This window comes from Lactuca saligna, chromosome 8 (genome assembly GCF_052625555.1).
Source record: "Lactuca saligna cultivar CGN05327 chromosome 8, ASM5262555v1, whole genome shotgun sequence".
Lineage (NCBI taxonomy): Eukaryota > Viridiplantae > Streptophyta > Magnoliopsida > Asterales > Asteraceae > Lactuca > Lactuca saligna.
This window is the reverse complement of record NC_136424.1, coordinates 20,131,688-20,143,723: the sequence shown is the minus strand read 5'-3', so window position 1 is coordinate 20,143,723 and position 12,036 is coordinate 20,131,688. Positions and strand designations below refer to the sequence as shown.

General features: G+C 31.5%; 1 protein-coding gene across 1 annotated transcript; it reads right to left on the bottom strand.

Moving 5' to 3' along the window:
* Nucleotides 1-8,271: 8,271 nt before the first annotated feature.
* Nucleotides 8,272-11,827, bottom strand: LOC145012614 (serine carboxypeptidase-like 27). Its single transcript, XM_078971407.1, has 9 exons — nt 11,396-11,827; nt 11,199-11,291; nt 10,990-11,082; nt 10,766-10,851; nt 10,384-10,629; nt 10,145-10,272; nt 9,929-10,024; nt 9,694-9,799; nt 8,272-8,558 (listed from the first exon to the last, which is right to left on the bottom strand). The coding sequence occupies exons 1-9, from the start codon at nt 11,805-11,807 to the stop codon at nt 8,409-8,411; spliced, it is 1,410 nt and encodes a 469-aa protein (XP_078827533.1). The 5' UTR covers nt 11,808-11,827; the 3' UTR covers nt 8,272-8,408.
* Nucleotides 11,828-12,036: the final 209 nt, after the last annotated feature.

Below are 12,036 nucleotides of genomic sequence, written 5' to 3'. Positions count from 1 at the left end.
AATATGGTTTTTAAATGAAAAAAATATATTTATACGATTTAAAATGTAAAAAGAAATTATATTGTTTCAAATGAAAAAATTAACCTAGCATCAACATTAAAAAAAAAAAAAAAAAAAGTGAAAACTTAATGTCTTCTATAAAAAAAAATCGATTTTGATATGTCAGCATGTCACGTAATCATTTCACGTAAACAGGTAACACGGTTAACCAGTTAAATGGTCAGAATTATAACAAGTTGGAAAACATAAAGTCAAATTTGAGAAAAAAAACATAATGTTAAATTAAAATTTTGGTATAAACTTAATATCTTTTGTGTTAATTTTACTTAAATGAAAAAACATACGAAATAAATAATAAAAAGATAGAACCTTAATCATTAAGTTACTCATATTATTCAATATCATGGTTTATGCTTTAAAACGATTCAATTGTACCAACGATAATGCATAGGAATTTAAATGTGGCCTGAATCAATGGTTTTGAAGACGTTGGGTGAGGGAGAGGTATCCTATGAATTTATCAATTTATTTTAATCTTTCAACTCCCTAGAAGAATCAAAAGATATATAGAAAGATCATCTAAAGTGATGTGGCCTGAATTCTAATATTCCATTTTATATGCTAAAGATACTAAGGGAAATATTCTTTCCACCTTATTCCTCATATCATTAGAAGTCTTATATAATTTGTTTCGTTATTTATTTATTTTTTTAATTTTTTTTTCCATTTCGTTTTTCATTTTTAAAGGTTTTTAATACATATTAAAAGCTACTTGTTTTTTTTTTTGTATTTAAACATCGGTTCGAGTTTTTAATATTTAACAATTATAAAAGTATCGAATCATAAAGATATTAAAAATTATATTATTTTCAGATCATACTATTTGTGGATCATAAAATTTTGAATCATACCATTAGATCGTATCATTTTCAATAATAGTATAATTGATCATATCATTTCTTTAATAATATGATTTTGAATCGTATTATGTTTAAACAAATAAAGTTTTTGTTCATTACAAATTTTGGATCATTATCTTTTTTAAATATTTTAACTTTCAGTCATAATAGATATACTATTATCGTTCATAAACATTTTGATCAAAATATTTTTAGATCATAACAAATTAAGAATCATAAACATATTGAATCATATAGGTTTTGAATCATTTCATTTTAGATCGTATTATTTTTAATTTTTAATGTTATTTTTTTAAAAACTTTTAACCTTTTAAAATAAACTTTGATAACTAAACTATTTTTTTCAAAAAGTTCATAGTATATATATATATATATATATATATATATATATATATATATATATATATATATATATATATATATATATATATATTCATTACTGTTCAATTTTTAGAAATTAAATTAGTTGAATTTTGGTTATTTTTAATTTATTTAAAGAGATAAAAACAAATTATGACCAAAAAAGCTAAGTATACGAAAACAAATTATAAAAAATAAAAAATAAAAATAAAAAAAAAAAAAAAAAAAAAACCTAGGTTGGACACTTGGCACAAAGGGATGGGTCTCAGATATGACATGTGTCGTAACTAGGGGTGAGCAAACCCATACCAAAAAACCGAAAAACCAACTAAAACCGACGAAACCGAAACCGAAAAAACTGAAACCGAAGCAAAACTGATAGTTTGGGTTTGATATTTTTAGAAACCGAAAAATCGGGTTCGGTTTCGGTTTTTAACCAGAAACCGACCCATCCAACCCGAGAAACCGACTCATACTTAAAACCAACAAACCGGCCTAAGAAATCGACCTATCCAACCTGAGAAACCACCCATACTTGATTGTGTTTTGGTTATAATATACTATTTCAGCCTTTAGTTGTAACTTGTAATCGACTATTTGTTCTAAGATTCATGTTTTTTGAAGTACTTAACTTCAATTTGGTATTTTTTGATGTATCTAACTTGTTGCTTCATTTATGGAAATGGGTTAATATCCAAAACCCATGGGTTTAAACCCAGAACCCATGAGTGTATGGGTTAAACCTAAGAAATCGAAAAACCGCTCAAACCGACTCAGAACCTGAGAAACCGAACCGATCATAAACCGATCATATTGGGTTCTGCAAATCAGAAACCAACAATTTATGGGTTGGGTTGGGTTTGGGTCCAAAACGACCCAAACCGACCTATGCACAACCCTAATCGTAACGGCGGGTGAATTTCTTTATTATTTTTTCTTTTTTTCCTTTTATCCTTTGCCTTTTATGCCTTTCAAACGTTTAACCTCCTCAACAAATTACCGCATAAAATTTGACAATTATTAAATCTCTCTCTCTCACTCTCTCTCTCTCTCTCTCTCTCTCTATATATATATATATATATATATATATATATATATATATATATATATATATATATGGAGTGGTTCAAATGAGAACCAAAAAAGGTTAAGAACCGTAAGAATCTCTAACTTTAGATGTTTATAAAAGGTTTAGGGTAATCGTAAACCCTAATCATTTATAAACATCTAAAATTAGAGTTTCTTACGGTTTTTAACATTTTTTTGTTCTCATTTGAACATTTACCTATATATATATATATATATATATATATATATATATATATATATATATATAATTGTGAAATTTTATGGTTTCATTCATCTGTATATAGCTATATATAGCAAGTTCTGTTCGATGCCAATGGTACATCATCACACTCCGCACATACCCAAGTCCCTAGTTGTCAACAAGCCAAAAACTAAGGGTATAAGTTCAAAGTTGAATACCTCAAGAAAGGAATATATTGAGGGGCAATTTGATGAAGTTATCAAATAGTTGTTCATTGTTCAATATGAACTATTTTGCTTTATCACTAAAATTTGATTTTGACTTCTGACATTACATAACTAGACTGACTGTAGATGTAAGAACTTATGAAGATGATATAAAGTATAAAGGTATGGGTTAATTGGAACTTAAAACTTCAAAATTTTATAATCAGTATTGTATCAACAAAAGAACGACTTTCCTCGTATGAATTTGTTATAATCAATTATGATTTTTAAGTCATACTAAGAAGTGTATGTGAATATAAAAGCAAGAATAACAAGTGTTTAAGAATGAATATAAAAGCAAGAAGTTGGTAGATTATGGATGTACGTGTTATTCTTATGGAATATAATGTGTGTATAGCATTTTCCTTATCTGCTTTCCTTTTGTTGGTGCTCTTTGGCTCCGGTAGTTTTGCTTTTGGAGGGAATCAATACATTTGATTCTCCTTCATCAATGTGTGTTTATTCTATTCTATGATATAATTCTCCTTTATATGCAATATAATAATACATAAAATGGTAAACGTGCATCGCAGAATCACTTAGATAAAACATTTTTTTTAAAAACTTAATTTTGATTAGAAGGTATATATATATATATATATATATATATATATATATATATATATATATATATATATATATATATATATATATATATATATATATATATATAAAAGGAACAATGACAAATTTAGGGCCATAATTCGATTTCGTAACCACGAAACCAAATTCAATTTAACCTTGGTGTTTATATGGCAAAACCAAATAAAATTAAGAGAATGCTATAATGAATTCTTTCAATACTTATTGGCACCAAAGAAAACTTTATTACGGTAACCCCACAGCACAAGTAACCTTCATGCACATTGTGATCATCCCACATTTCAAATGACTTCAATCTAGGGATGAGCAAAAACTGAACCAAAAACCGAAAAACCGAAAAAAACCGACATAACCGAAACCGAAAAACGAAAACCAAAGCAATAACAGACGGTTTAGGTTTGAATTTTACAAAAACCGAAAAATAACGGTTTGGTTCGGTTTTGATGTATAAAACCGCCCATAAAAACCGAACCGACTCAAATATATATTATTTATATTATGATATAAACTTTTAGTTTTAAACTTTAGACTTTATCTCTTAAATATTTTATGTTTATTTTCAACAAACTGTTAATAGTATTAAATTTTGATCTTTTGAACACTTTTATGCTTTTATAATACTAGAATTCGTACTCTTTATTTTAGTATATTTAAAGCAGATACAATACTATTTATCGCAACGTATTTTCACTAGGGTTGAACCCAAAAATTAGAAAAAAAAAAAAACAGGAGCTCATAAACCCACAGTTTAAAACCGAAAACCCATAAACCCAACCCGGAAAACCGAAAAACCGACCCATGCAAAAACCGAACCTATATGGGTTTAAAAACTGAAAAACCGACTTTCTACGGTTTGGTTTGGTTTTAGCCAAAAACCGACCCAAACCGACCCATGCTCATCCCTACTTCAATCATAATGCGATGCCTCTAAACAAATTAAAACAACCGATGCCTCTACAATCATCATGCGATTGATGCCTCTTCGCAAATGAGATCGATGCCTCTTCACAAATGAAATCGAGCATGTTCATCAGTGTCATCTTCTCCTCTCCACAATTGAAATTGAAGCTAACACACAATTGAAATCGTTGATGCCCTTCAAAACGGCCATTGACACCTTCACGCCTCTGCAATCACATTTAGTTCGACGATTTTTCAGTGAAATCGAGGGTTCTTCAGTTCCATCTACAATCTCATTGTCACCTTTGCGCTATCACCCCATCGCCAACTTCACTGCCCACCAAGTGTTTAATAAAATGTCAAAGTTAAATTTTCAAATACTACAACTGTACGCAAAACCATGACTTTTATTGTACAAAGTTCTTTAAGGCTATTTATCCCCCAGATTTGGAATCAAGATTGATAGTGAACCCATCGCCCTTGCTTTCAAGGAAGTGTAGCATTTCTTCCCGGTAATTTCTTCATTTGGTGCATGCCAACTTTTGGTTGTGGTGTTTCCATCTTAAGGTTTCGGTATTTTCCTTAGAATTCAACTCGAGGCTTAATTTGCTTATCTTTTATTTTCATGGCTTCTTCTTTTTACTTCTTTGATTGATACTTGGCTAAGTTGAACATTAAACCAGGAACCAAGGATCTCTGACAAAAGAAACGGGTTCAAAGGGGAGACAGGAACAAAGTAATCAACACAGAGGTTGCCAAACTTACCAAATCAGGGATTCTTAGAGAGCCAATCTTCCCAACATGGATCGTAAACTTGGTCATTGTGAAGAAGCATGATGGAACATCGAGAATGTGTGTTGATTACTCGGAATAAAACAAGTCTTGCCCTAAGGAGATCTACCCACTCCCATAGATTGACTAGAAGGTAGATCCCCTTTACAAATTCAAATGGAAATGTTTCATGGATACATACAAGGGTTACCATCAGACACTCATGAGTAAAAAAAAAAAAAGATGAGAAAACGGCCTTCTACATGAATCACAGAACGTACTGCTATAGTAAAATGTCATTCAGCCTAAAGAATGGAGGAGCGACCTACCAAAGGTCGGTGGACTCCATCTTTGCCAAGCAAATCGGACGCAATGTAGAAGTGTACGTGGACGTCATGGTCATCAAGAGTCCTAAAAAGGCGACCCTGATTAAAGACATCGAGGAAACCTTCAAGACCTTGGAGCCGGACCAAATGAAACTAAACCTAGGAAAGTGAACCTTAGAAGTGGAAGGACAGTTCCTGGGATACTACATTACGAGAAAACACATCTAATCAAGCTCAAACAAGGTAGAAATGTTGCTAGGAACATGATCTCCACATACCCTGAGGGACATGCAGGAACTGAACAGAAAACTGACTACATCGAGCCATTTCAGATCCAAGTCGGTAGAGAGAACCATACCACTCTTCCAGACACTTATGAGTTGCGTAGAAAAGAACAAATTTTATTGGATGGTAGAAGCTAAAGCCATTCTACAACAATTGAAGGAAGACCTACATAAGCTCCCAACTTTGGCAAGCCCCATACTAGGAGAAACACTCCTGGTATACTTATCATCATCTAATGAGGCCATATCCTCAGTCTTAGTAGTGGAGATGGAGGGAAGAAAACTCTTAATCTACATTGTCAGCTGAGCTTTGTAGGGACCTGAAATCAATGACCCTATTTTGGAGAAGTTGGTACTAGCCCTTTTTTACATGGTCCAACATCTAAGACGTTATTCCATGCACATAAAATAGAAGTCCTAACCAATTTCCGATTAAACAAATCCTCCTTCAACCAGAAACGTCAGGAAGACTAGCAAAGTGGGCAATAGAACTAGGGGAACATGACATCAACTATCACCCTCGGAAGAGCATCAATAGGTAGGCTTTGGCAGACTTCCTACTAAAGATACCAGGTAACCAAGAAACACAATCCCAAGCCAAGATTCTAGGTGAAATGGAAGTAACAGACTGAGAGAAGGCACTGGTATGGGCGCTATTCACCGACGGGGCATCAAGTCAAGAAGGATTTAGAGTGGTCCTTATACTAAAAATCTTATATGGGGAAGAAGTCACCTATGCACTTCGTTTTAACTTCAACATGTCAAACAACGAAGCTGAGTATGAAGATCTACTAGCCGGCCTAAGGCTAGTAGAAAAGATAGGGGTAGAAAGAGTAACAGTCATGACAAATTCGATGCTATCAGCAAACCAAGTCAATTGAGAATTTGGAATGAAGGATAAATGAATGGAACAATACGTGAGGACAGTCAAAAATCCAACAAGCTCCTTCAAAAGTTTTTCGATAAAGAAAATATCGCGGGGAAGCAATATAAGGGTGGATGCCCTCAGCAAACTAGCATCGACATGCTTCGCTCATCTATCCAAGAAGGTGTTCTTAGAAGTATTAAAAGAAAGAAGCATCGACAAGCGCCAGGTAGACACACTTTCATCTGAACAACCAAACTGGATGACACACTTCTTGGACTATCTCCAACATGGGGTACTCCCTGAAAACTACGAAGAAGTACTCTAATTAAGTTCTTAGGATTTGGGGTTGACCATTCTCCTAGGAAAATCGCATCTTCTGCATATTGAAGATAAGACACAATCGGTTCGTCATTTGGAAGGACAATACCTTTGAAGATGCATTGACTCGTATATTCTTCAATTGCTATATTGAGTCCCTCATCAGTCAAAATAAATAAGAAAGGAGATAGTGAGTCCCCCTGTCGAATCCCTCTCTCTAGGGAGAATTCTTTGGTTGCTAAACCGTTGACTATTATTGAGGCCCCAGCAGAAATGAGACATCTCCAAATCCAATTGCGCCATTTTATCCCAATGTTCATATTTTCCATTATAGAATCCAAGTACTTTCAGTTAACACAATCAAAGGCCTTTTCAAAGTCTGCTTTGAAGAGGAAGACCTTGATTTTCGATTTCTTAACCCATGAGATGATTTCACTTACGACCAACGGGTCGTTGAGTATGCTACGGTTCTATATTAAAGTTATTTGGGTTAGGCTAATGAATTTGTCTATCACAACTTTTAACCTTTTGGCTAGCACCTTCGAGATAATCTTATAAAGACAACCTATTAATCTAATCAGTTTGAATTCATCCAAAGTGTTTGGATCTGTAATCTTCGGCACTAAAATGATAAACGAGGAGTTATAACCTCTATCAATCTTTCTGGTTTTCTTGAATTCTTTGATAGTTATTGAGACCTGGAGCCTTGTCGGCCCCGCATTTCCACATCGCGGACTTTACTTCTTCGAATAATAGATGCTTCAAGAATGGATTGGTCGTTGATCGATATCTTTTTGAACCTGGTACTAAAGAAATGAGTCATGTTTTGGTTAGTTTCCTTGAACTCATTGTAGAAATGGTTGTAAACCTCTAAGTTAATTTTGTAATTTGTTTATTGTCCTTAGCGTATAATTATGAATTTTGTAAAACAATTCAAGTAGAGTTAAGAAGATAATTATACAAGACTTCATAAATTAAAACTTCTACAATTTTCATTTTGATGGTATATATAAACAATATTTCATATTAATTTTCTTGTTTAAAATTTAGATGAGTCATAAATTTCAGTAATATTAAATTTGTTTATATATATATATATATATATATATATATATATATATATATATATATATATATATATATATATATATATATATATATATATATATATATATATATATATATATATGATTTTGGTTTCAAGTTTTGGATAACCCTAATGTTAGCGCGGGTGTTCCGCCCCCTGTTGTGACCCATAATTAGAGGTCATCCTTTTATTTCATGTTTGCAGAACTAGGTTTGATTCCTCCTTTTATCTGAATAGCGGATGAAGGTTAGTTTCCTCTTATCCTCATCTTGTTACTTATAAATAAAAATCGTCATCATTCAAGAAAAATCAAATCATCATAAACCAGAATCCCTTTTGTATGCAAACATGTAACAAGTAAATGTAACAAATTAATAATACAAAATCCAAATGAGAAATATTGAAAACACTAGTTTTGGATAAAATTTAAGAGAATTAATGAGCAGAAGATGGTAACGTAATGTTCTTCAAGAAATGAGCAAACAATGTAAGAGCAAGCCCTGGGCGATCCATTGGAACTTCATGACCTGCACCCTTCACTGTCAAATATGTCATCCCCTTGTATATTTGGCTCCATCCGCCAACCTATATATACACCACACTCATATAAGTATATATTTGACCCATCTAAAACAAAAAGGAGAGAACAATCTAAGAATGTAGACAAAATAAAAACACTCATCCGTTATTCATTTATATGTACGTTGTAAATGAGCTGTTCTAAAAATACAATATAAAGGAAAGTAATGCAAGATACATATTCATCATGCTCGTTTTAATCTTGTTAAAGAGAGAAATGAAAATTCTCTTTTCAAAAATAATGTTATAAACTTTTATCATGCATACGCGCAATATAAGTAAATGTCGTATAATATCAATACACTTAAATTATTTTCATTAAAATGTACACATACAAAATATATAAAATGTCATATATATATATATATATATATATATATATATATATATATATATATATATATATATATATATATATATATATATATATATATATCACTATTCTAATAAAAGAATAGTTTTAATCTCCTTTTGATATGTGTCATCATATTAGACTTCCTAATTAATACACATTTTATTCTTGCTTTTTGCCATGTATCATCCTATTAAACATATTAATTAATGTATGCCACTTGTCAACCTATTAATTTTTTATTTTAAATTTTAAAATTTTCATTTTAATTACAATAAATTAATAACAATTGAATAAAAATTAAAATAAAATTAATACAAATTATAAGATGATATAATTCCACAAATTTATTTAAATTAACGATTATAATTAATTAGAAATTTTGTGTTCTAACTATTAAAGTTTAATTAATTTTGTAGCCGTAGTTTCACGGGTTATAAACTTATATATATATATATATATATATATATATATATATATATATATATATATATATATATATTCTACATATTTTAGTAGAATATTATAATATTAATAAAATAAAATAAAAAAATACATATTTTTACATATTTTAGTAGAATATTAGAATATTTTACATATTTGAATATTCGAATATATATATATATATATATATATATATATATATATATATATATATATATATATATATATATATATATATATATATATATATATATATATATATATATATATATATATATATATATATATATATATATATATATATATATATATATATATATCATTGGCATTAACATGTGTGCTTACCTTTTGTTTGTCATACCAGGCATGCCACTCAATTAGGGTTTCCAATTTCAAAGCTCTGATAGAGTAACGGGTAGCCGTCAATGGCAGTACAGCATCTGTGTCACCGCTGTTTTCATTTTTTCCATTTATTGTTACAAAGAGTTAGGTCAAATTTAAAGATTTGTATACGATTCCTACTTCGTTGATTTCTTTACTACAATTTTGTTCATTGAAAACAAAAGAGAAGGTAAATTACCTAAATACCCATATCCGAATACCGGCCTTGATGAGTTCCTTGAAAATTGGAAGCATTGTCGTGGGCGAATCCATCCAACTTCCTCTAACGATGTCACTGTATGTTATTGATCAAAAGAGACCAATTCACAATTAACAATTTTACATTACACATAAATTATATACTAGATTAATGCATGTGTATGTATGTTCATCATTTATTTGGTTTGAACGTTACCTGCACGTGATCCAAGAATAGGGCAATCGTGTAACATTAGCATGAAGAGCCTTTTGTACATCGGGGCGATTCATGTACACTTTTGTGTATTTTATGAGGCAATTATTGTTCCCTCTAAACATCCAAGGCTGAAACCGAAATAAGAAAGCTTAAAATAATTAGTATATGCATGCATGAACTTAGAAATGGTAAGATAATAAATACGTAAATTGTATTGTAAGAAAGAGTATATATATCACCAGAGGTAGCTTTGTGCCCAAATCATCACAAGGATCGTCATAAATGCCATAAAAGTTAATGTCACCGAATTCAGAGTAAGCTCGTAGCAAATATTTGTAGCAATCTCCACTTGGGAACAAGAAAGAATCGTATGGACACGATTCGTTTAATATTTGATAAGTCGTATCTGATATTAACCCGTGGTTCCACCAGAACTCAAATGTACCGATGTTGTCATAGTAATCATCAAGCAATGGGTTTCCCAGCTGATCAAAAAAAAAAAAAGTTAATTAAGTAATTTATATTCTAAAATTGTTCTTCTAATTACTATCTTTATAATTAAGCCATGCATGCATGGAGTGATTAGCACGTATCAATTAAAGATGATGATGATTTGCATACCAAGAAACCTTTGAAGTTGATTTCTGGATTCTTGACGCCTTTATTCAATCTGACGATAATTTGAGACAGTTGGGGAACATAGTGACCTGAAATTAAATACTTATCAAGATCAACTACAGCTATAAATGGAATTCCGACTGCTTTCATTAATTAAGTCTTTACTTAATTAGAGATTTAACGATGGATTTTGATTGGTTTCTTTTAGTCGACAAGATCGAACAAACCTGCATAACTTTCCCCGGCGATGTAAAATGGCCTATGCTTATATTGAGGAAATCTCAGAAACCAATTAACAAGAAATGCATGGGCATCTTTCGCTGCAACATTTCAAAATTCACAAGAATGTTAATCCAAGAATAATTAATTAATCATAAACCACATCCATTAATCTCATCAGATTATCCGAAAAAACAAGAAAAAAAAAAAATTTAACCTGTTCTCTCATCACCGGTGATTTGATCAAAGGAAGTATTCGTATATGAAAAACCAACTCCAGCAGGTGAATCAATGAAAAGCAAATTGGCCTCTGCATGCATTAATTTATCCACGATAAGTTAATTACACGTATATAGCGCGCTATGAATAGGATTATAGGAATTAACGAACGTTAGAAAGTATAATAACACTTGCCTTTGTTCCAAGCATATGGACTTATGGAGAGAGTTTTCCCATCGGGGCCCACACGAAAGGGTCCCACTTCCTCAAACGCTCCATAAGCTATGGAGGAGCACCCTGGCCCACCGTTCAACCAGAGAACAAGAGGTTTTGACGATGCAGGGCCATTACTGGACGGAACTTCGATCAACCAATAGAAAAGAGCTCGCCCCTGTTTCTTATCGACGGTAATGTAGCCGGAATACTGGTTAAAGTTGACACCTGGTGGTTGTCCGGGCAACTTGAGAATCTTGTCGCTGTATCGTTGGTAGCGGTGTTGACGGGCGGCAGCAGTGGGTGTAGCGGAGGTGGCTGGCCGGAGAAAGGTGGTGATGAAGGCCAACACTAAGATGATGATGAGGGAAGAAGATAAGTGCTGGCCTTTCATTACTGCTGAAAAGCCTCGAGTTCTGCATGTGTTTGGGATTTGTGAAATTATTATATGTTGATTGAATTACTAGAATTAGAGTGTAGTCTAAGAAACAATCCGAGATTGGTTTAATTAAATATGGCCATTTGATTTTTTTATTTAATAAAAATAATATTTCCCTATTTTTAAAAAAGATGTAAAAAGTCGTATGAATTACAACTGGAGATGTTAATATTTTTATATCTCT

Excerpts from the sequence above, each read along its gene's own strand:
- LOC145012614 (XM_078971407.1), bottom strand. The coding sequence starts at position 11,807 with ATGAAAGGCCAGCACTTATCTTCTTCCCTCATCATCATCTTAGTGTTG. Across the intron at positions 10,025-10,144 it reads TATTCTTGGATCACGTGCAG|TGACATCGTTAGAGGAAGTT; the intron begins GTAACGTTCAAA and ends AATAACATACAG. Across the intron at positions 8,559-9,693 it reads CCTGGTATGACAAACAAAAG|GTTGGCGGATGGAGCCAAAT; the intron begins GTAAGCACACAT and ends GTGTATATATAG.